The sequence below is a fragment of the Prionailurus viverrinus genome, chromosome B4 (genome assembly GCF_022837055.1).
Source record: "Prionailurus viverrinus isolate Anna chromosome B4, UM_Priviv_1.0, whole genome shotgun sequence".
NCBI classification, from domain to species: domain Eukaryota; kingdom Metazoa; phylum Chordata; class Mammalia; order Carnivora; family Felidae; genus Prionailurus; species Prionailurus viverrinus.
In genome coordinates this window covers 2195063-2220898 of record NC_062567.1, presented here as the reverse complement: position 1 = coordinate 2220898, position 25836 = coordinate 2195063, and the positions used below count along the sequence as shown (strand labels likewise).

At 40.7% G+C, this 25836-nt stretch overlaps 1 protein-coding gene across 5 annotated transcripts in view; it reads left to right on the top strand.

Annotated features, from left to right (window-relative positions):
* The window catches only part of IL15RA (interleukin 15 receptor subunit alpha), a 60338-nt gene that overhangs the window by 9917 nt on the left and 24585 nt on the right, over nt 1-25836 (top strand). For 3 of the 5 annotated variants that reach the window (XR_007153949.1, XM_047866708.1, XM_047866705.1), the window contains exons 2-3: nt 20218-20412; nt 25141-25233. Coding sequence is in view for 4 of the 5 variants with exons in the window: in XM_047866708.1 (XP_047722664.1) it covers nt 20218-20412; nt 25141-25233 (288 nt within the window). In the remaining variant the exon portion in view is untranslated. Of the gene's footprint in view, nt 1-19696; nt 19889-20217; nt 20413-25140; nt 25234-25836 lie in introns of those variants that run through there. The other 2 variants (XM_047866706.1, XM_047866707.1) reach the window with 2 other exon arrangements.

The window sequence follows — 25836 nt, the reverse complement described above, 5'->3', positions numbered from 1 at the left end:
GTTAAGAGGCAAAATGAACGATGATCAGATGGAACAAACAGGAACATCTAGAAAAGTGGTAGGCTTAAATCCAGCCACATCAAAAGTTACATTAAATATAAGTGATCTAACCACACCAATTAAAAAACAGAGGTTGTTCAATTAAATTAAAAAAAAACTCAACTATATGCTGACTACAAAATAGCCATTAGGATATACAGGCAAAGATATGTTAGGAGAAAAAGGATTGAAAAAGATATACCATGCAAACAATAATCAGAAGAAATGTGGAGTATTTGTATTAATAGCAAAGTAGACATCAGAATAAGGAATATTACCAGGGATAAGGAGGGACATTACATAATAAGGGGGTTAATTCACCAGGAAGACATAGAAATCCTAATGGTGTCTTTACCTACATTATGGAGCTTCAAAATTCATAAAGCAAATGTGATAGAACTGAAAGAAGAAAAATACAAATCCGGGATTATAGTTAGAGACTTTAACACTATTCCTCCAGTTAAAAAAAAAAAATAGAAAAAGAAGCAGTAAACATATAGAAGATCAAAATGTTAATCCAATTGGCATTTACAGAATACACGCCCATCCAACAACCAGAATACGCATTCTTTTCAAATACATATGGAACATTCACAAGAGAGACCATGCTGTGGGCCATAAAGTAAACCTCAACAAATTTCCAAATCATTGAAATTACACAAAATATGTCCTGTAACCACAATGGAATTAAATTAGAATGCACTAACAGAAAAATATCTGGAAAATCCTCTGGATAAAAATATCTGGAAATTCAATAAATTATTATATTAATAATTTTATTATATTATTATAAATAATCTGCAGGTCAAAAAAAATTAGAAGGGTAAGATAGAAAAAATTTTTAATTGAAAATAATAAAAATACATTTAAATAACATAATTTGTGGAACTCAAAGAGATCATAGACAGAAATTAATCATACTAAGTACTTATATTAGAAAAGAAGAAAAGTCTGAAATCAATGATCTAAGCTTCCACCTTAAGAAACCAGACAACAATGAACAAATTAAACCTAAAGTAAGCATAAGGAAGGGAATGTAATGATAAGAGCAGAAATCAATGAAATTGGATGCAGAAAAAAACAACAGACAATATCAACTGAACTAAAAGCTGGTATTTCAATAGATCAATAGAATCCTAAACCTCTAGCCAGACTGATCAAGAAGAAAAGTGAATAAACATTGATTCTCAACATTGGAATGAAAAGGAACATCACTGCAGATCCTACAGATACCGATCGGTCATAAAGTTTTATTATGAATAACTTTATGCCTGTAAATATGACAACTTAGATAAAATGGACAAATTCGTTGAAACACAAATACCAAAGTTCACTCAGGAATGGATAACATGAGTTGTCTTATATTTTAGAGAGTTAAAATTGTAGTTTAAAACAACTCCCAAAAATTCCAGACCCACATGTCTTCACTGCTAATTCTTTTTTTTCTTTAATTTTTTTACATTTATTTATTTATTTTGAGAGAGACAGAGACAGTGTGAGCCAGGGAAGGACACACACACAGAGAGAGAGAGAGAGAGAGAGAGAGAGAGAGAGAGAGAGAGAGAATCCCAAGCAGGCTCCATGCTACAAGCGCAGAGCCCGATGTGGGGCTTGAACTCATGAAACCATGAGATCACCACCTAGGCCAAATCCAAGTTGGATGCTTAACCAACTGAGCCACCGGGTACCTCTTCACTGCTAATTCTTAAAAAAAAAAAAAAAAATCAACAAAGGCATGCAAATTTGAGTATTGGCTAAATCCTCAACAACAGCAATGAAATACAGAAGACAGGTAATGATAACTACCTAGAATTCTATGTTGCACAAAACTGTCATTTAAGAAAGATGATGAAATAAAGACTTATTCAAACAAAAAGAAACTGGTAATGGGTTATGGCATTAAAGCATCTCCAAGGTTCTTGTATTGCTGGGGAGGAGGCTGTGGATATGAATTAACATTTACACATTGAGGATGCATGTTAAAGAGGTTAGTATAATCAGTAAATAGAGAGAGATCACTTAACACAAAATGGTACCAATTCTAAGCCTGTGTACCTTAAAGCATAACTTCAAAATATACGAGGCAAAAATGATTAGAACTATCAAAACAATTAACAAATAGGGGCGCCTGGGTGGCTCAGTCGGTTGAATGTCTGACTTCAGCTCAGGTCATGATCTTACAGCTTGTGAGTTCAAGCCCCGTGTCAGGCTCTGTGCTGACAGCTCGGAGCCCGGAGTCTGCTTCGGATTCTGTGTCTCCCTCTCTCTCTGTCCCAACCCACTCGCATTCTGTCTCTGTCTCTCTCAAAAATAAATAAACATTTTTTAAAATTTTGTTAAAAATAAAAAAATTAACAAATACATAATCATAATGGAAGCTTCTAACATACCTCTCCAAGTGTTTGATGGGTCAAATGTGAAAATAAATCAGTAAGAATATAAAAGTTATGAAAATAATTAACAAGCTTGATCAAATATGGACTACTATGTCTAACAACTGAATACCACACACAGAGAACATTTATAAATTTTTTTTTACATTTATTTATTTTTGAGAGACACAGACACAGAGCGTGAGCAGGGGAGGGGCAGAGAGAGGGAGACACAGAATCCAAAGCAGGCTCCAGGCTCTGAGCAAGCTGTCAGCACAGAGCCTGACTCGGGGCTCTAACCCATGAACCACGAGATCACGACCTGAGTAGAAATCAGACTCAACCAACTGAGCCACCCAGGTGCTGCCAGGGAACATTTATAAACTCTGACTATGTGTTGCCAGGTCATAAAATCAGCCTCAATGCATTTCAAATGATAGAGATCATATAGACCAACTTCTCTCATCACAAGGAATGTAAGTCAGAAAAAAATAACACAAAATAAATTAGGACAAAACAAAACAAAAACACTATCTTCTGAAAACTTAGAACCATAAATACTTACATTAGAAAATAAGGAAAGTTTCACATTACATGCAAAGGATCCAACTACAGACATGATAAAAAAGCAGAATAGGTCCAATAGAAGAAGGAAGCAAATAATAAGGATAAGAGCAGATGTAAATAATACTGAAAACAGAGGTACATCAGAGAGATGCAACAAGTCCAAAACTTGGTTCTTTGAAAAAAAATCTACCGAAATGAACAAACCTCTAGCAGAATTAATCAAGGATAAAAGAGAAAGCATAAACAAATAACATTAGGCATGTAAAAGAGGAGATAAATAAAACGTTTAAAATGCCTTCACGCTCGTAAGTTTGAAAGTGTAGGTGGTCCTTATTTTTAAAAAATTACCAAAACTAACTCAGGAAGAAATAGACAAACCTGAATATTCCCTTTCAAAATAGGAACAAGACAAAGTTTCACGGTATAATGCCTACTCTTCAACCTTGTACAGGAAGTCCTAACCAATATAGTAAGACAAGAAAAGCAAACATTATACAGATTGAAGTGAACTTTTTAAGCTCATTTTTCTCAGATATATGATTGTTATTTTATCATAATAATATACAGATAAATTATTAAGGATGGAGCTGGATTGCCAAATTAAAAGTCAATATTCAAGAACCAATATTCTTTCTGTGTACCTGCAAAAAGCATTTTGATAATACAAGTTTTTAAAAGATAATATTTAGAAAGTACACCTCCTCACCCAAAGTTAAGTACCTAGGAATAAATCAACAAAAGATATGTCACTCCTTTATATAGAAAAATTATAAAACTTTTTGAAAGAAACCTAATTAGTAGATAGATATACATTGTTTCTGGATAAGAAGACTCAATATCTTCAAGATGTCAATTCTCCTCAAATCTATCCTGGGATTCAATTTAAAAGTTTTAAAAATTAAGACGGACAAATGTTAGTGAGATTGTGAAAAAGTAACCTGCCTACTGCCGGTGGAAGTATAAATTGGTGCAGTCACTTTGGAAAACAGTTTGGTATTATCCAAAATTGATACACATGTGCTATCTCCCAGCAATGCCATTGCTAAGAAAATACCATAAAGAAACTCTTTTCCATGAGCATCAAGAGACATGTGCAAGGTTATTTCTAGCACTATTATTTGTAATAGCAAAACACTAGAAACAATCCAAATGTCTGACAACAGTAAAATGGATAAACTGTGGTGTTTCCATATAATACTTTAATACCAAAAGTGGATGAACTCTAGCTACATGCATCAACATAAATAAAAAACATAACACTGTGTGAGAAGCATTGTAGAGAAGAATACATATGATACATTCAAAACAATACATTCAGAGCAATACATTCTTAAGCTGATTGGCATACACATGAGTCTTCATTTTATGATTAATCCTTAAACTGCACATAAACACTTTATATACTTATGGATGTATGATTTTCACAACAAAAAGGGTTTTAGGTAGGGGAGGGGAAGAGGGTACTGAATAGGAGGTACTCTGAAGCAACCATCCTTCTCAAATACAAATTCTGTAACTGATTATTGACTCACCCTGGTAAATACTTGTCAACAATAAATGGATTTAATCAACTACAAATAATCAACATACAAACATTTATTTAAAAAAAATCAATACAGAAGTTAAAGATCAAATTAGAGCCTGCTAAGGAGAAATTAGTGAACTAAAAGATGAGTCTGAAGATATTAGAGTACAGCACAGAGAAATGGATGGTGAATCAGAGATTAAAGATATAAAGGACAGAACTAAGGAATGAATGTTTGTACCCTCTCAACTTCAAATGTTGAAATCGTAATCCTGAAGGTGATGATACTCAGGTGGGGCATTTGGAAGGTAATTCCATTTAGATGAGGTCATAAGGGTGTAGCCATGAGGGGATTAGTGTCCTTATAAGAAGAGGTAAAGGCTCAGAACTCTCTTTTTCTCAACCCTGTGAGGATAAGGCAAGAAGGCAGTAGTAGTCTGTAAACCATGCAGTGGGCTCTCACCACAACCCAATCATGCTGGCACCTTCTCTTGGATTTCCAATGTCTAGAATGTGGGAAATAAATGTTTGTTGTCACCCAGTCTATGGTATTTCGTTATACATAGCAACCTGGACTTAGACAGATAGAACAAGGATCATGACTGGAGCTCCAGAAGATGATAATAGGGACATTGATGAAGAGGATATAAGGAGATAATGGCTGAGTATTTTCCAGAAAGGCTTAAAGCCATCAAAGACACCAAAGATCAAACTTGGGAAATGACACCAAGCAAGATAAACAAAAACAAACCCATACCAAGAATCATTGTGATAAATCTGCAGAGCACCAAAACAAAGAGAAGATATGAAGTATCCTGAGAGAAAAGACACATTGCTGGCAAAGAAACAGGAATTAGACACACAGTGGGTTTTTCAATAGAACGTCAACATTAAAAGCTAGAAAACTTTGGGGAACCTGAGTGACTCAGTCAGTTAAGCGTCTGACTTTCATGATCTCAGAGTCTGTGGGTTCAAGCCCTACATCAGGCTCTGTGCTGACAGTGTGGAGCCTACTTGGAATTCTCTCTCTCTTTGCCTCTCTCTCTCTCTCTCAAAAGAAATAAATAAACTTTAAAAAAAGCTAGAAAGCTTCAAAGTGCTAAGGAGAAAAATCATCTGCCTAGAATTGTATGCCCAGGGAAACATTTATTCAAAAAGGATTCTGGAAAGATGGTAGAGTAGGAAGTATCAGGAATCTATTTACTCACCTGGACAATAATTGCACTGGCAGAATCTGTCTGACAGAACTATTTTGGAACTCTGGAATCTATTGAAAGCTTGCAACTTCCAGGGAGACTGGGAAGGTAAACTGTGGTTAGTTTCAGCTCCTTACACAGCAGCGGCTGCCCAGCCCTCACCTCCAGCCCCAGGGCAGGCAGCCGTGCATGTGTTCCTGGCACAGCCTGCACATGGCTTGCAGGAGCCAGGGGGAGGGCAGAAAGGACCCTGTCCTATAGATATAAGGGATCGGTGCTGTGATCGCCGATTAGTGCTTCTGCTCACAGACGTGCTGCCAAAGAAGTGGGAAGCCATTGTTGTTGTTTCTCTCCCTCCTGTTGCAAGCCCCTCTCAGACCAGCTGAAGTGACTTCCAGAGGATTTAGAGAGCTAGTATCCTTCTTTCCCGCACCCCTTCTTTTCTCCCATTTCCTCCTTTTGGGAGCCAGACATTAAAGACTAGGACAGTCACAAACAATTGCATATCTAGGGAAAAATAGAAGGTGGCCATGCAAGCCTAGAGAAAAGTTAGAAAAGACCTGAGAAGACCTTAAGTTATACCTCAGGCTGACCTGTGGCACAGTGACAACCTGCAACGATCAAAAAATAAATAGGAATGCCTGGGTGACTCAGTTACTTAAGCGTCTGACTCTCGATTTTGGCTCAGGTGATGATCTCATGGTTCATGAGATTGAGCCTTGTGTTGGGCTGTGTGCTGACAATATGGACCCTGCTTGGGATCCTCTTTTTTCCCATGCTTTCTTCCCCTCCACCACTCATGCATGCACTCTTTCTCAAAATCAATAAACAAAAACTTTAAAATATATAAATAAATAAATAACAGCCAGCCATGACAGATGGGCAAAACCGGTTTCTAGAATTACCACATTATTAGATTCAAATGTCCAGTTTTCAACAACAACAAAAAAATCACAAGTCATAGAAAGAAACAGGAAAGTATGACCCAGTCAAAAGAAAAAAAAAAAAAATCAATAGAAATTGCCCCAGAAAAAAGACTGGATGGAAGATATACTAGACAAAGACTTTAAGACAACTGTCATAAAGATGCTCAAAAACTAAAGGAAAATGTGGAGAAAGTTAAAGAAAATGGTGTACAAACAAAATGGAAATATCAATAAAGAGAGAGAAAATCTAAAAAGAAACCAAAAAGAAATTCTGGAGCTAAAAAGTACAATAACCTATATGAAAAATTCACTAGACAGATTCAAAGGCAGATTTGAACAGGTAGAAGAAAGAATTAACAAATTTGAAGATAGAAATCACAAAAATGATCAAGTCTGAGAAACAGAAAGAAAAAAGATTGAAGAAAGGTAAACAGAGCTTAAGGAATCTATGGGACACCATCAAGAGACCAACATTGTGTGAGTCTCAAAAGAAGAAAGAAAGGAACAGAGAGAATATTTCAAGAAATAATGGCTTTAAATTTCCCAAATTTGATAAAAGACATGAATATAAACCTCAAAGGAGCTCAATTAACTCCAAGTAAGATAAAATCAAAGAGACCTTCCCAAGACACTATAGAATCAAACTTTCAAAAGCCAGAGCCAAAGAATCTCGAAAGTGAGAGAGAAGCAAAGTGTCATATATAAGGGATTCCCCAATAAGATTATCAGCATATTTCATAACTTTCATAACTTTCATATATCAAAAACTTTGCAGACCAGAAAGCAGTGGACCAATATATTCAGAGTGCTAAAAGAAAAGAACTGCCAACCAAGAATCCAGAAAAACTGTCCTTCAAAAGTCAGAAATTAAGACATTCTCAGATAAGCAAAAGCTGAGGGAGTTCACTACCACTGGGCCTGACCTGTAATAGATACTCAAAGAGTTGTGCAACGTGAAACAGAAAGACACTAGACTGTAGCTTGACTGGATGGAGAAATAAAGAGCTCAGTAAAGGCAAATAATTCATGGGCAATCATAAAGCTGGTATTACTCAATAATGGCTTGTAACTGCACTTTTTGTTTTCTACATGATTTAAGAGACTCATATGTATAAAGAAAAAAAATACTAGTGTAAAAGGTAACTTTGGTTCGTAACTCCAAATATTGTTTTCTACATAATTTAAGAGATTAGTACGTTTTAAAGAATTATTACATTATGTTTTGGGGGCACACAATGTATAAAGATGTAACTTTGAGACATCAACAACAGAGACAGAGATGTAAGAAAGGAATTCTTGTATCTCATTGAAGTTACATTAGTATGAATTCAAATTAGAGTGTTATAAATTTAGGATGTTAAATGCAATCCCCATTTAATGTATTTACATTTAAAGGAATTACTGGACACCACAAATAAGATAACTATAGAATATACACAAAAGAAATGGAGAAATTTATGTTTCATGACATAAAATTGACTAAACATAAAAAAAAAAAGGGGCGCCTGGGTGGCGCAGTCGGTTAAGCGTCCGACTTCAGCCAGGTCACGATCTCGCGGTCCGGGAGTTCGAGCCCCGCGTCGGGCTCTGGGCTGATGGCTCAGAGCCTGGAGCCTGTTTCCGATTCTGTGTCTCCCTCTCTCTCTGCCCCTCCCCCGTTCATGCTCTGTCTCTCTCTGTCCCAAAAATAAATAAAAACGTTGAAAAAAAAAAAAAAAGACAGTGATGCAAAAAATGAAGGACAAAAAAGCTAAAAGGTATGTAGAAAACAAAGAGCAAAATGACAGAAGTCCCTCCTTATCAGTAATTCCTTTCTATGTAAATAGATTAAACTGTTTAATGGAAGACGATTGGCAAAATGAATAAAACACTTGATCTGATTATATGCCGCCTGCAAGAGACAAACTTAAGTCAAAAATAGATTAAAAGTGAAAAGATGCAAAAAGATATTCCATGCAAATAGTAACCAAAAGAGAGCAGGGATGGCTATGCTAATATCAGACAAAATAGACTTTAAATAAAAAAAATGTTTAGAGACAAGGGCACCTGGGTGGCTAAGTTGGTTGAGCTCAGGTCTTGATTTCAGCTCAGGTCATGATCTCACTGTTCATGAGTTTGAGCCCTGCATCAGGCTCTGTGGTGACAGCGTGGAGCCTGTTTGGGATTCTCTTCCTTTCCCTCTCTCTCTGCCCCTCCCCTGCTCACATGCATGCATGTGTGCACTCTCTCTGTCTCAAAATAAATGAACTTTTTAAAAAGTTTAAAAAATAACTTAATAAAAAAAAGTTTAGAGACAAAGAAGGACACTATATATTAATAAAAGTTTCAATATGGAAAGAAAATATAACCATTATAAACATTTATGTACCTAATAACAGACCACCAGAATACACATCCTTCTCAATCCACATGGGACATTTTCTAGGATGGACCACACATTAGGCCACAAGTTAAGTCTCAATAGATTTAAAAAGACAGATATCATGCAAAATATCTAATCCGATCACAGCAGGATGAAGTTAGAAATCAATAACAGAAAGAAAACTACAGAATTCACAAAATTGTGGAAATTAAACAATACACTTTTAAAGGACCAAAAGATCAAAGAAGAAATCATAAGGGAAATTTGAAAAGACCTAGAGATGAATAAAAATGGGAACACACATACCAAAATTTATGGAAAGTGGAGCTAAGGGGGAAATTTATAGCTATACATGTTTACATTAAAAAAAAAAAAAGACAGATCTAAAGCCAACAGCCTAATTTTATACCTCAGGGAACTAGAAAAAGAACAAACCAAACCCAAAGCTAGCAGGAGGAAGAAAATAATAAAGATTAAACAGAGAGAAATGAAATACAGAATAGAGAAACAAGAAACTCAATGAAACCAAAAGTAGGTTCTTCAAAAAGATCAGCAAAATTGACTAACCTATAGCTAGATGGACTAAGAAAACAAGAGAGGTGACTTAAATTACTAAAATCAGAAATGAAAGTGGGGACATTACTGCCAATTCTACAGAACTAAAAGGATTATAAGAGAATACTATGGACAATTGTACACAAATAAATTGGACAACCTAAGTGAAATGGACAAATTCCTAGAATACCAAAACCTGTCAAGAAGGTAGAAAAAATTAAAGAGGAGGGAACATTTCCTAACTCAGTCTGTGAGGCCAGCATTACCCTGATACGAAAGCCAGATAAAGATACTGTAAGAACGGAAAATTACAGACAAATACCCTTTATGAATATTAATGCAAAAATCCTTAAAAAAAAAACTAGCAAACTGATTTCAGCAGCATATTAAAAGGATCATACACCATGACCAAGTGGGATTTATTACTGGAATGCAAAGATGGCTCACATATGAAAACTGATCAGTGTTAATACACCACATTAAGAAAATGAAGGGGGAACAACACATGAGCATCTCGATGCAGAAAAAGCATTTGACAAAATTCAGCACCTTTGAATGATAAAAAAAAAAAAACCACTCAAAATACTAGGAAGAGAAGGAAATTTCATCAACATGATAAAAGCCATACATAAAAACCCATGGTGAACATTATACTCTATGGTGAAAGACTGAAAGCTTTTCCTCTAAGATCAGGAACAAGGCAAGGATGCCAGCTTTCACAGCTTCTATTCAACATAGCACTAGAAGTTCTACCACAGCATTAGGCAAGGAAAAGAAATAAAAGCCACCCAAATTGGAAAAGAAGAAGTAAAATTATCTCTGTTTGCAGATGGTATGATCTTATATGCAGAAAACCTTAAAATTCCACCAAAAAAAAAAAAAACCCACCAACTCTGTTAGAATTACTACATGAATTCAGTAAAGTAGCAGGATACAAGGTCAACATACAAAAATCAGTTGCATCAAAAGTAATAACATACTTAGGAGTATTTTATTATTACACTTATACCAAGGAGCTGAAAGACCTATATAATGAAAACTACAAAATATTGCTGAAAGAAATGAAACAAAATACAAATAAACGGAAACACATCCCATGTTCATGGACTGAAGACATGTCAATACTACCCAAAGCGATCTACAGCTTGAATGCAATTCCTATCAAAATCCCAATGATGTCTTTTGCAAAAAGAGAAAAACCCATCCTAAAATTCATATGGAATCTCAAATTATCCCAAATAGCCAAAACAATCTTGAAAACAAAGCTTGGAGGACCCATACCTCCTGATATCAAAACTTACTACAAAGCTACAGTAATCACAACAGTGTGGTATTGTCATTAAGAGAGACATACAAATGAATGAAATAGACAGCCCAGAAATGAACACCATATATATGGCAAAATGATTTTTGACAAGGATGCCAAGACCATTCAATTGGGAAAGGACAGTCTTTTTAAAAAATGGTGCTAGGGAAACTGGACATCCTACATGCAAAGTAAAGAAGTTGGAACCTTACAGAACATCATATGCAAAAATGAACACAAAATGGATAAAATACCTAAGTATAAGACATAAAACAATAAAACTCTTAGAAGGAAACAAAGGACAAAGCTTCATGATACTGGATTTGGTAGTGATTTCCTGAATATGACACCAAAGGCATAGGAAACAACAACAACAAAAATAAACAAGTTGGACTTCATGAAAATTTTACAATTTTGTGCATCAAAAGACCCTATCCACAGAGTAAAAATCAAACCACAGAATGAGAGGAAATATTTGCAAGCTGTATATCTGATAAAGGATTAATTTCCAGAATATATAGAGTACTCCTAAAATTCAACAATAAGAAAACAAACGGCCCGATGCAAAAATGGGCAAAGAACTGGATTAAATATTTCTCCAAAGAAGATACAAAAGATGTGCAGTAAACACATGAAAATATTCTCAACAGCACTAATCACTAGGGAGATGAAACCAAAACTTCAGTGAGATACATCTTCTACCATGAAGATGAAAAAACAAGAGCATGTAGAGAAAAGGAACCCTGTGCATTGTTGCTGGGAATGTAAAATGGTGTAGTCACTGTGGAAAACAGTATAGCAGACCCTCAAACATTAAAAATAGAATTACCATATGATCGAGAAATTCCACCTCTGGGTATCCACCCCAAAGACTTGAAAGTAGGGTCTCAGAGAGGCATTTGTACATCCATGTTCATAGCAGCCTATTCACAAAAGCTAAAACATGTTATCAACCCAAGTGTCCATCAACAAATGAATTATAGATAATCAAAATATGGTATGTATATACCAATGGAATATTATCCAGTGTTAAAAAGAAAGGAAACTGCGTAATGTACCACAATATGGACTGTGCTAAGGACAATATGCTAAAGTAAAATAAGCCAGCTACAAAAAGATAAATACAATTTTGTGCAAGATGTCTTTGCAACCCCCCCAAAATGGACTGGTCTTGAAAGTAACTGTATGTGTGGTGTTTCGAAAGAGGTAGGGGTTCTTAGACTCTCCTTCCCTTCCAAAGTTTCAGAATCACCCATGGGAGGGGTCATGAGTCCTCCACAGGCTGAGAGCTTGACTCTGCAATCTCACAAGTTTCTCCAGGCCGAGGACAACGATGCTGTCAGCATCAAAAAGCAAACTGGGCTTAAGGAAAGAAAGGGGTAGGTGAGGAAAAACCAGCTAAATCCAGTCTTTGCCTAGCCATTCCCTCTGGGGACTTCTTATCTCTCGTGTCCTGATTTATGGCATCACTGATTCATGGCTGAATGGAGACTTTCCAGCCACCAATAATGTAATATTACCTGGGACATCCAAAGTTCCATGGTCAACTCAGGCTCCCTCAGAAGGAGGGAACATTTTATCATGGAGCAGAGTCTAGTATTTTTATTAGACTATCCCTTCCGGTCTACTGTTAAATATTTCTAGAGTGGAGTGTTTTATGATCATTCCTCCCCATTCCACCCCACCCTCCATCTCTAAGTATTTTTCCATCTTTGTTAACATACAGCAAAGCACCACAAACACAGATTTAAGATTTTGGTAGCATGGAACTAAACCCACGGTACTACCAAGCTAAACACACACACACACACACACACACACACACACACACACACACACACACGTGCATGGGGAGTAGGTACATTTTTTTTTTTTAATGAGTAGAATGCATTTATTGTTTTCCTTCTAGAATTCATAACCTGCTGCACAAGTAGCCCAGGAACTGCTGTGGGGGCAGGGAGGAATTGTAGCAATGCCATCAGTGGGATTTGACCCTGGATTAGTTGGGAGTTTCCAGTGTGCTTCATGTCCCCAGTGCTGGTTTAGGCAACGTGTTTAATAAATGTAGAGACAGCACCAACAAGCCCATGTTGGTGGGCTGGCAAAGTGCATCACTTCCCTGTTCTCAGAGCCCTATAATCTAGGCCACCCAACTCAAGATATCCATACTTCCGTGTATGCAATTCCTCTCATGGGGTAAACTGTAGCATGGTGTGTAGATGCAGAGAAGACACAGCCATACTGCCCAGGTTCCAGGAGTAGGTACATTTTTAAAATGGGGGTGGGGGGATTGGGTCCAATTAAAAACTGCTAGAATGGAAATTCAGAAGAGCACATCAGGAAGAACCTGTGAAAGAAATCTTCACTGATGCAATCAACACCATAGGTTGAGATAACTTCAAGAGAAACTTTAAATGCCTGCAAGAAAGTAACTTGTGGTGATGCCAAGAGACCCTGCACCTGTAAATACCATATAGCATGGTTCTTGGATGAGCAGTATCACCATCACCTGGATATTGCTAGAAATACAGATTCTGCAGCCCTGCCCCAGACCTACGACTCAGGAGCTCTGGGAGGACAGGCCAGCACTCTGGGTTTTAATAAGCCCTCCAGGTGGCTCCACTGTATGCTCACATTTAGGAATCACTGACAGAGAGGGCCCAGGATGAAAAGGACGACAGTAAGGAACAGAGCTGATGTAGCAGAATGAGGACTCCAACACGGCAACGATGAACTTATACAACCCACCAAAGCCACAGTCAAAATATTGAACGTGGAGAGTGGAAACACTACTCTTAGGCCCTGGAAATGGAATGAGGAACTCTAAAAGGTGTGATTAAGGGACAAGAGAAGAGGGAAAGGCAGCACTGTGAAAACCACAAGGAGGGAAATACGTAAAGAACATTTTCCTGACCAGATTATAATCTCGGCCTGAGTTGTCGAGGGCTCTTAGAGTTTCCTTCCAGAGCAATCCTCAAAGAAAGGGACCGGGGTGACATTCGCCAACTGGATTTTGTTTGGTTACTTACTTTGCTTATTTTTTACCTTATTTATTCGGATGCAATCTCAAACTTAATAATAAAACTGCAAGAACAGGAAAAAAAGACCTTCTGAATACCCTTTACCCAGATTCACCAACTGTTTACATTCTGCCCCATGTGCCTTATCACCCCTGTGTCTATATATTTATTACATATGTGTGTTTTCCTCTGAAGTATTTGAAAGTAAATTGGAGACACTATGCCCCTTTATGCCTAAATACTTCAGTATATATTTCCTAAGAATACATTCTCTTACATGCCTTCCTAAAATACAACACTCTCACATAATCACAGAACACTTATCAAAAATCAGGAAGTTTAACCTGGGCACAATATTATTATCTAATATTCAGGGCATGTTCAAATTTTCTCAGTTGTCCCAATAATGCCCTTGTTAGCCATTTTCTCCCTGATTCCGAATCTAATCCAGGACCACATGTTACATTTTGTTGCCATGTCTCCTTAGCCTCTTGCAGTCTGTAACATTTCCTTTGCCTTTCTCTATCCTTCTTGATCTCGAATACAGGCCAAGTGTTTTTTAGAATGTCGCTCAATTTAGGTTCAACTAGTGTTTCCTCATGATGAGATTCAGATTATGGATCTGGGGGAGAAATACCACAGGTGTGATGTTGTGTCCTTCTCAGTGAACTGTATCAGGAGGCACATGAACTTGATTTGTCCCAGGATTGGTGATTGTGCCACAGGCTAACTGGTCACCATGCAGGGAGGAGATTTGAGGAATGCGTGCCCCACTTAGCTAAACTGACACAGTGGAATCCGCCACACTATATAAATATCCTGTCCATTATCAAACTTCAATCCGCTCATTCTAGCATTGTTTCTTCCCTTATGCCATCATTCTTTCTCTATTATTTAGAATTATACCTTAAGGAGGGCTTTCTCTTCTCCCTCTGCTCACTTATTTATTCATTTATTTGTTTATATTAGTTCAGACTTACAGAGTTTTGTTTTATGTTGTTCCATAATCTGTCATAATTACTGTCTTTGTTTTGATACTCAAATGGTCCTGTATGTGGCCAGTGACAGCCAGTTCAGCCTTCACCCTATATCCTTTTGATATGTCACCATCATTCTTTGGGTATCTCCTTACTTTTTGATACAAGGTATTCCAGGCTCATCTGGCATGCCTTCCCCATCCTAGCCCTGGAATCAGCCTTTTCCTCAAGTAGCCATGGTTTCTTCTGATGGAGACCAAGATCTGGGCACCAAGTACATTCAGTGCTGATACGTCATTGCTTCTAAGCATTGTAAGAGGACAGAGCTGGAACACGCACAGACACACAAACACACACACATCTGCACATGCACATTCCCATGTACAGACACACGTACACACACATGCATGAACACACACACACACACACAATGGTTACATTCTGATATCGCTGGTCCCAATTCTCTTTAACATCATAGGGCACTTTCTAGTCATCCTCTCCCCCCCTTTCCAGAGTTGTAACTTCTTCTTCCAACAGTGGGAAACCTGGGCTGTGTTTGTCTTTCTCATTGATGATGACTGGTTCCCAGAGGTTATCAAGAAGAAAAGAGCATTGACGGTGCCTTTAGACCTTTGCCCTCTGATTTAACAGCATCGGTGAGTTTTCAAGGAAAATCTGTAGAGGCTATAAACCTGTCACTGTTTACTCAGTGTCTGTCCTGGTTTACTTTTCCTTTCAAAGAAGTGGTTCTCAACTGTGTGCATGGCATGTTTCCTGTGAACCCTGTCCTAGTTGCTGTGTCAGATTCATTGCTGCAAAACTGAATACACCTGCAATAACACCGGCATTTGCAGAAGGGGTGTATTGAGCTGAGAGGGGTACTATCTGTCATGAATCTAAGATAAGGGGAATAAGTCAAGTGATTACAGAGAAGACTGCATATTTTTGAAATCTGTAAGAACTCTGAGTTCACATAGACTCAATAAGCTGCCCACACACATAGCAGCCAGCTCCAAGGGGCCACGAAATGAGTCACACTTTAGCACTGATGCCCTTCCACCATAGCATCAATTCTTTAGAACTCTTGCTGATATGGTCACCAATGCCTTGACCTTCTAGATCCCCCTCAGTGACAGGTCACAGATGTTTCATTTCAAAGTGTACCACAAGTGCTAAAAGTTGAAAACCACCATTCTAAATGGAGGAGAATATTTTAGGACTTAGAAGATGTAGAACAATCTGCCGAGAAAAATATCAAATGTGGAAACAACACAGAAAACAGCAGAGACTGAAAAAAAAAGATGACAGACAGAAGATCAATAGATTCAGAACATTACTTGAACTTCAAAATGGAACTTGAGGACTACCTGGTGAATAAAAACGTTCTGGGAGGGATTCAGGCGAACAAGATACAATCCGAAGACCAGATGGGAGAGAGAGAGAAGACAGGGGATGGTAAAGGAAGTAAATCTAAGCAGACAGGTTTCTTCTCTACTATTAATTTTGTGTATAGAAATTAGTAAGAAAATAGTATTTTTAGGAAACTGATACGTCTCAATCAAGATTATCTTATGACCTCACTGAAAAGGAAAAGAAAATGTTTGAGTCCACTCTAGAAGCCACATAAATGAAGAGGGAGCATTGAGACTACCAGCATGGAGTGGTAAAGAACAGCACAGATGTATCTTATATTGTACAGAATCTAAGACTAGATTATCAGTGGGACTTTAAAAGTCAGTGGCTGGATTAAGAACAAAAATCAGGGGCGCCTGGGTGGCACAGTCGGTTAAGCGTCCGACTTCAGCCAGGTCACGATCTCGCGGTCCGTGAGTTCGAGCCCCGCGTCAGGCTCTGGGCTGATGGCTCGGAGCCTGGAGCCTGTTTCCGATTCTGTGTCTCCCTCTCTCTCTGCCCCTCCCCCGTTCATGCTCTGTCTCTCTCTGTCGCAAAAATAAATAAAAACGTTGAAAAAAAATTAAAAAAAAAAAAAAGAACAAAAATCAAACAATCCATTTCCTCTCCTGAGACTAGGAAGACTACAGTAAGGCCTGGGCTTTACTGATCCATGGGGCTGTCATAGCTCAGGTGGGCTCAGGTATGAGGCATGCAGGAGCCTCAGCCAGGAGAGCCTACTTCCCGAAGGAGGAAGGGAGAACCCAACAGCTCACCCACTGGCAGGCTGGTCTACCTGCAGGCTGCCAGGCATTTACAGCAGACTGTTCTGACCACATTCTGAACTCGGAGGGGGATCCCTCTGACTCTAATGTGTAAAGAAGCCCAGCTGGCCGGTGGGATATGGCATAAGGGGCCTGGGCTGTGAGTTCATGTCCTGGTGATTCTGGCGGTCATTCTTGGACGTCCAAACCTAAGCGAGCAGCTGGGGAGTGTGGCAGTCCAGGGGTTGCTCTCTGCAGGAAAACACAGGCAAGACTTGGGCAGAGGAATCAGGGGGCTAGTCCTGAAAGCTAGGGTTCCTAGGAAGAGACAGGCCAGCCCACAGGAAGCAGGTGAAAAGGAAGGAGAAAGCTGCCATTTGGGGGTCCGTGGCTACCAAAGCGGACCCAAGATCCTGCCCAACCAAAAGAAGTCTCAGATTGCAGGAAAGCAAACACAGACACTATTTGGGTAAATCACACTAGACTGGCTTACTTGAGGATGCAGAAGGAAACCAGCACCACTCACAACACCCAGGTTAAGATCAGAGAGTCATTACATTTTCTGGGACGGGTGGGGATTCACGTTCCAGAACCCAGAATCCTCACTATGACATGGAGAGCTACAGAAGATGGTTGCATTTTCCGGATTCTGTCCCCCTCAGACCTTGCACCAAAGTCTACGATGGACAGGTGACTGAACTCACCTCATCCATTTGGGATTTGGGCCATTTACAGTATTTTCAAGTAGTTAAATCATCAGACTTGCAGACTAGAACTGTGTGTTCCTGGCATATATCCAGATATGGGGATCAAGAACTTCAGTAGGTATCACGCCCTCAAGTCATTAGACCAGGTCTGGAGCTTACCCTGCAGATCTACCGAGCACCTCTCTGTGGAGGTGCCACAAAAATGAAATCAATGTACATGGTCGGGCAAGTCCCAGGACATGGGGTTTAACCAGTAAGTTTCATACTGAAGAAAATCTTAGGGTCTAAATCTTGCTCAAATCTTTCAACTTCTAATTAGAATGGGTGGGGGGCATTTTCAACACTGTAGCACAGATTGGAGAAAACTTGAATCGGTCTAGCTCTGGCTCTTACCTTCTTTTGGTACCATTCTTCTGACCAAAGGTATGTTAGTTTTCACTGGGCACGCACTTTGTCACACCCACAGTCTGCTGGGAGTGACTGGTGGGTTGTCTCCCAAAAGAGGGCCCAGAATCCTCCCAATGGCTTTGCAAAACCTCTTGGCTTCAATTTTACCTCAAGCTGCCTTAACTGGCTCAGAGAAAGCCAAAAATACCTAATTCTAGAATCTTCTGCATTTCTCACATTTATTTCACAGGCAACATCTTACAATAGAAGCAGTGAACACTCACACTTGGCATGATTTACCCCTCTCTTGCCCTAGATTCAACTGAGGTCTGAGTTCCTATGGCAGGGTACCCCAAAATCCCTCACCCCAACTTATTTCATTATGAAGAATTTCATGTATTTTAAACAGTATGTAACATTTGGGCACAACTAATATTCTGCCAGCCCTCATCAGTGTGGCCTTCCATCTGTGGCCAGTGGCCAGCCGCCCGGCCCCCATGATTGCCCGCACCCATCCCAATCGGTCAGCATCTCGGTGGCACTGGTTATTTATTAACTATTTCAACTTTCACCCTGGCGTAGATGTAATCTATGAAAAGGAAAAACATCCATTTACAAAACAGCTGAAGAAACAGAGCATTCCAAAAACTTTCAAAAGCATTTTTAACAGGTAAAACATTTGTACTACTAAAAATTCAGAAAGTATGGAAAGGAAAAAAGTGAGAAGCTATGATAAGGCATTCAGTAAAAAGTCTCCCACTCCCAGCGTGTCCTCAGCTGTCTCTCCTCCAGTGTTAATAGTCTTTTGCATCTTTTCAGAGATTTTATGTACAGACAAAAAATTGTGGATAGGTACCATTTCTTCTTTTTCCACCGATGGCAGCGAATGACACACGGGGTTCTGTTCGTCTTCTTCCTAATGTAACAGTGTATCTGGGAGATCTTTCCACTTCAGTGATAAAGAGCACCCTTTCGTCTGTTACAGAGGTCTGACTAGCACTTCTTCCAGGAGTAGCTGTACTGTAAGTTACTAAATTAGTCTCCTGCTGACCACATGCGAGGTAATTCACACAGATACTGGCTACTATAATCAATAACTCTGTACATACTCACTTCATAAATATGCCAGCATGTCTGTCGGGAAAATTCTTAGAAGCGAAATCGCTGGGGTAAAGGGCATGTGCATAATAAATGTCATTCTCTGAACAGGTGTTTCTTGAACACCTTCTCTTGCCAGTTACTGTACTAGGCTCAGGGAGGGTGGTGTCGGGCAAAACAGATGTGGCCCCCACCCTCTAGAGCTCGCAGCGCACATTAGGAGACAGACAGACAGACATTATAACATCTCAGTGTCTTCCATACAACCCTGAAGGCAGCTGACTGCGCAGGGAAAGAACACGGAACTACGGGACCTGGCTGCTTTGAGGGGGGAGCGGCAGGGAGGGAAGGCTTTCCTGAGAAAGTCATGTTCAAGTTAGGGAGGATGGCAGGAGATGGGCTGGGGAGAGCGGTAGGCATGGTGAGTGGCAGAGGGTGGGGGGGACCAAAGGCCAGTGTGGCCGCGGGTGGGGGGCAAGGGGAAAGTAGCTAGGGAGGAGGTGGGGCCCCATCCAGCAGAGCCTTGAAGACTTCTTGAGGATGTGAGTTTTTATCCTAAGAGCAGCGGGCAACCAGGAAAGAGTGAAGCCATCATATGCATTTCTGAAGATACCTGGCTGTGTTACAGAAACGGATGAAAGGCTTTCAGGGAGAACAAGCAGGGAGAGCAATCCCAGGGCTGTTACTGTTTTCAGGCAAGAGAGCTCAGAGGCCCGGGCTGCGTGGGCTGGGAAGACCAATAGGAAGGGGAGGGCAGGGAGAAGGGTTTCCACTGATGACTCCCCAGTCCCGAGCCATGCTGGATGGTGAGCGCCTAAGGCAAGGCTCCTGGGAGGCCTCTAAACGATGAGAGCCCTTACTGAACGTTTTCCACATGCTTGGAATGTGGAGTGTATCCTAAGGGGCCCCCAGGAGAGCCAGTCCCTGGCTCGAAGGTGCTGAGTGCCACCCAAGTGACCCTGGGGAGCTCCTCTGAGCCAGCTGAAATGTGGTCACCTCTCCTCTCTTATCTGCACCTTTGCAGGCGTCACGTGCCCTCCTCCCACATCTGTGGAACATGCAGACATCCGGGTCAAGAGTTACAAACTGAACTCCACCGAGCGGTATACCTGTAACACTGGCTTCAAGCGGAAAGCCGGGACGTCCACCCTGACAGAGTGCGTGCTTAACAAGACCACGAACACTGCCCACTGGACAATTCCCAATCTCAAGTGCATCAGTAAGTACACGGCCCTGCACTGTCTCTCTGTCCCCCTCGCCAAGACCGTACAGAGAACGGAAGGCAGTGTGGAAGGCTGCGGGAGCCCATCTCTTGGGGGAGGGGGACAAGACATTTATGTGGAAGTCTGAGGCTAACTGAACCGTTGGGCCTCTAAACAACACCTCTGGGGGTGGGAAATGTACAGGATTTAGGGTCACACAATTCTGAGTTCCAACCCTGGCTTGGCCCCGCACCACCCTGAGCCTTCCTATCTTGGAACTTCGTTCATCATCTAGAAAATGAACCTGAGGTCAACATTGTGGGTTGTAGCAATGTTAAGTGAGCCCTGGTCAACATTCACTACAGCCACACCTCATTCTGTTGCGCTCTGCGGTGTTGCACTTTACACATAGTTGTGTGTTCTGTCTTGTTTTGTTTTGTTTTTACGAACTGAAGGTTTGTGGCAATCCTGCCTCAAGTGAGTCAGTCTGTCGATGCCATTTTTCCAACAGTAAGACAAGGTGTCTTTAAGTCTCTAAGTCACATTTTGATCATTCTTGATGTATTTCAAACTTTCTCATATTTGTTGTGGTGATCTGGGATCAACAGTCTTTGGTGTTCCTACTGTAATTGCTTTGGGGTGCCACAACCCACACCCATGTAAGGCAGTTAACTTCATCAGCCGATGTTGTGTATGTATCCTGAATGCTCCATCGACTGACTCCTACCTCATCTCTCCCCCTCCTCGGACCTCCCTGTTGCCGGAGACCGAACAATATGGAAATTAAGCCAATCAATAACCCTACAATGGCCTCTAAGTGTTCACGTGAAAGTAAGAATCACATCTCTTCTCAAATCAAAAACTAGGAATAAATAAGCTTAGTGAAAAAAAAAAAAAAGCATGTCAAAAGTCAAGACAGGCCAAAAGCTGGGACCCTTGTGCCCAACAGTTGGCTAAGTTGTGAATGCAAAGGAAAAGACCTTGAAGGAAACTGAAAGTGCTACTCCGGAGAACACATGAGTGTTTCTTTCTGGAGAAAGTGTGAGTGGTCTGGATAGAAGGTCAAACCAGCCACAACATTCCCCTAAGCCAGAGCCTCACCCAGAGCAAGGCCCGACCTCTCTTCAGTTCTATGAAAGCTGACAGGGGTGGGGAAGCTTGAAGCCAGCAGAGGTGGGCTCAAGAGATTTGAGGAAAGGAGTCGTCTCTACAACATAAAAGTGCAGGTGAAGCGAGCAAGTTATCCAGAAGATCTGGCTTATCCAGATGATCAACGCAGATGAAATAGCCTTAGAGTGAGAGAAGACGCCATCCAAGACTTTCATAGCTGGAGAGGAGAAGTCAATGCCTGGCTTCAACGCCTCAAAGGACAGGCTGACTCTCACATGAGGGCCTAATGCAGCTGGTGACTTTGGGTTGAAGCCAATGCTCACTGACCATTCCAAAACTCCTAGCACCCTTCAGAACTATGCTAAATCCATTCTGCCTGTGCTCTGGAAATGAAACGACAGAGCCTAGATGACAGCACTTCTGTTTACAACATGCTTTACTGAACATTTTTTTAAGTTTATTTATTTATTTTGAGAGAGACAGAAATGAAGAGAGAGCACAAGCAGAGGAGGGGCATAGAGAGAAAGAGAGAGAGAATCCCAAGCAGGCTCTGCAATGTTAGTACAGAGCCTGACGTGAGACTCGAACTCATGAACTTCAAGATCATGACCTGAGCTAAAACCAAGAGTCAGTCGCTGAACTGACTGAGCCACCCAGGTGCCCCGTAGTTTCCTGAATATTTTAAGCCCACTGCTGAGCCCCACTGCTCAAGACGACTCCTCTCAAAATATGACTGCTCATTGACAATGCACCTGGTCACCCAAGAGCTCTGATGGAAATGGATAATGACATTATTATTGTTCTCATGCCTGTTAACACAACACCCATGCTGTAGCCCATGGCTCAAGGAGTCATTTCAACTGTCAAGTCTTATTATTTAAGAAATACATTCCATGAGGCTATCGCTGCCATTCCTCTGATGGATCTGGGCACAATAAATTTAAAACCTTCTGGAAAGGATTCTCCATTCCAGTTGCTATTAAGAACACTCATGATTCGTGGGAAGAAGTCAAAATATCAACATTCGCAGGATAACAGGAGTTGGGAGAAGTTGGTTCCAGCCCTCGTGGATGACTGTGAGGGGCTCACGACATCAGTGGAGGGAGTCACTGCAGATGAGGTGGAAACAGCGAGAGGACCAGAATCAGAAGTGGGGCCTTGAGATGGGACTGAATGGCTGCAATCTCAGGATAAAACTTGAACGGATGAGGAGTTGCTTCCCATGGGTTCCTGAGATGGAATCTATTCCTGCTGAGATGCTGTGAAGATTGTTGAAATGACAACAGAGGATTCAGGATATGACACAAACTCAGTTGTAAAGCAGCAGCAGGTTTGAGAGCATTGACTTCAATTTTGAAAGTTCTACTGTGGGTTAAATGCTATCAAACAGCATCACCTGCTACAGAGAAATCATTCGTGAAAGGAAGGGTCAGTCGCTGCAGCAAACTTCATTGGGGTCTCTTGTTTTGTTTTGTTTATTTATTTTGAGAGAGTGAAAAGAGAGAGAGTGTGTGCACTCATGTGGGGGAGGGGCAGAGAGAGAGGGAGAGAGAGAATCCTGAGCAGGCTCCACATAGAACCTGATGTGGGGCTCAAATCCATGGACTGTGAGATCATGATCTGAGCCAAAACAAAGTGTCAGATGCTTAACCAAATGAGCCACCCAGGTGCCCCCACTGGTGTCTTATTTTAAGGAATCGCCACAGCCACCCCAACCTTCAGCAACCACCACCCTGATCAGTCAGCAGCCATCACCATCGAGGGAGGACCCTCCACCAGCAAAAGGATTATGACTCACTGAAAGCTCAAATGATGGTTAGCATTTTTTAGCAGGAAAGCATTTTAAATTAAGGTATGTATATTGATTTTTTTTTAGGCACAATGTTATTGCCCATTTAATAAACTAGAGTATAGTGTAAACATAACTTTTCTCGGGTTCAGGTTGTACAGATTGTTGTATTAATCCTCAAATAAGTTTTCTAGGTATGCAGGATGGTTTAGTGTTGATCTGGCTCTATTTCAGGGACAAGAGACGCAAAAAAACTTCCATGCTGTTCCGCCATCTTGGCCCCTCCCTAAACAAAACTTTTCTATGCACTGAGAAACCAAAATATTCATCTGACTTGCTCTATTGCCACATTCACTTTATCATGGTGGTCTCAAACTGAACCCACAATATCTCTCTGAGTTAGGCCTATATTATTACTATCAGTGCTTTAAGATTATGATAGAATTTGGCTACAGACAAGGGTGTATGCTCACAGCATGCTTGCTTTCCAGAGATCTCTCCCAATTTCTTCCTAGAAGATGGTGTGCAGGGAAATTATTACTGTTCTCTGTTGTTAGCCACCCAGGAGAATGGGGATACCCACCGAGCAGATTCCCTTAGCCTGGTCACCCATGGCTGGTGTCCAGCCAGCACTCCAGAGCACGTGTGAGGGAAGGTTGTCCGAATCAATTATTTTTAACCGTCCACAACTGGGTAATTTTGCCAGAAGAAGCCAACAACCTTGGAGTGGAAGCCAGTACGGCTATTTCCAGGGCTACTAAGTCCCTTACTTTGGAAACATAAAGATTAGCTCATGGTTTATTGCATATTTGGTGGATATCCAACTGCAAGCTAGATACTTTCTCGTATAACATTTGTGAACATTCTCAACTCCTCTCTGGGGAAGGGGACAGAAGGAGTTGTTCTAGAGCAAATTCCCTCTGCTGTAAGAGTCCTTGAAGAGCCAGACTTTCTCACTGAGTGTGCGCTCCTTCCCTCTCCCCCTGCACGTCCGTCTCGCAGACATCAGGGCAAGGAGGAAGCCTTCTGTTTGTTGCAAGGGAATCACTCAGCTGCAGAACATAGTACCACATGGCATCAAATGCCACTCCAATGATGAGCTGGGTGAGGACAGGTACGAGCAATAGCACTGTGGCAAAAACACACAGTAGACAGCTTACTCTGTCCAGTCCGGGCACATGCTGGTACCTGTAATCCAGGGGCAAAAATAAGGGCTTTCCACTGCAGGGAGAGTGACTGTTTCTTTGAAGTTCCAATCCATTTGGATGAACGAATCCAGGATGGAGAAGAATTGTAGGCTCTGAACCAGCTGGTGGGGGGTGGGGGGAGAGGAAGGAAGGGGGGGAGACCTGGAATTACAGACCTGTAGAACCTACAGACTCGAGTACCCTGAGGCTTCACTGGCACAAAGACATCTCACCTTCTGCCACTAACAACTCCCTCCATTACTTTTCCTAACCTCTTGTGCTTGGGATGCTTTTTTTTTTTTTCCTTAAAAAATAACTGAAGCTACTGAGTAGTCATGTATTTTCCCATGTAAAAGACAACATTATAAAACTGAGTTGGTCTCATGAATACCCTTCTACCCAAAAATAAAAGACATTTGATATGTGCGCAACTTTTTGGAAAGCCTAGAAAAATAGTTGGCAGTCTGTCTGCATTTGCATGGGAATGACAGATTGGGACACATTGTTTGTTGACTATTTCTTGTGCTTCTGACCTCTCCCAGGAAGCCGGATATCTCCATTTTAAATTTCTGTATGTATTATTTTTTTATTTATAGCCAGTTCTGAAGCAAGTCTCCACCCTCAGGCTCATAAATGCCATGTGGTTATGCTCTCTCTAGGAGACCCCTCCCTGACTCATCTAAAGCCATCCTCTACAGAAATGCCGGCAGGGGTGACCCCAGAGCCAGAGAGCACCTCCCTTTCTGGAAAAGGTAGGGATGTTGGAAACGTTTTAAGGACTCCCATTCTCCACCACCTCTCAGGTCCCCACAAATGTGTCAGATTCTTGAGGCCCTGATGGAGTCCCACTGCAGACTCCAACAAACAGAACCCACTTTTTATTTGAGTTAAAATTAAATTTTATAGTAGCTTCATTTTCTCTTTTAAATCAAAGGTGCTTGATATCCAGGTTTCATCGGACTTACAGTAAAACCTTGGTTTGCGAGCATAATTCGTTCTGGAAACATGCTTGTAATCTAAAGCACTCGTATATCAACGCGAATTTCAAGAACCATTGGCTCAGGTATGATCATGTGATGTTCAGCATCACGTACAACCTGTATTGCAAGACATCACTGGTTTATGAAGTTAAAATTTATTAGAAATGTTTGCTTGTCTTGTGGAACACTCACAGAACAGGTTACTTGCAATCCAAGGTTTTCCTGTAATTAATAATGGTTCCAAATCCACTTTTCATATGCCGGATCAGACTTAGTTGCAGATGTATTTCCTCATCAAGAATTGGGGAGGATCTGAGGTTTTGCCTGCCTGGTGTGTTAACCCACCAAAACTTCCTGGGTGCCAGCAGAGAACAT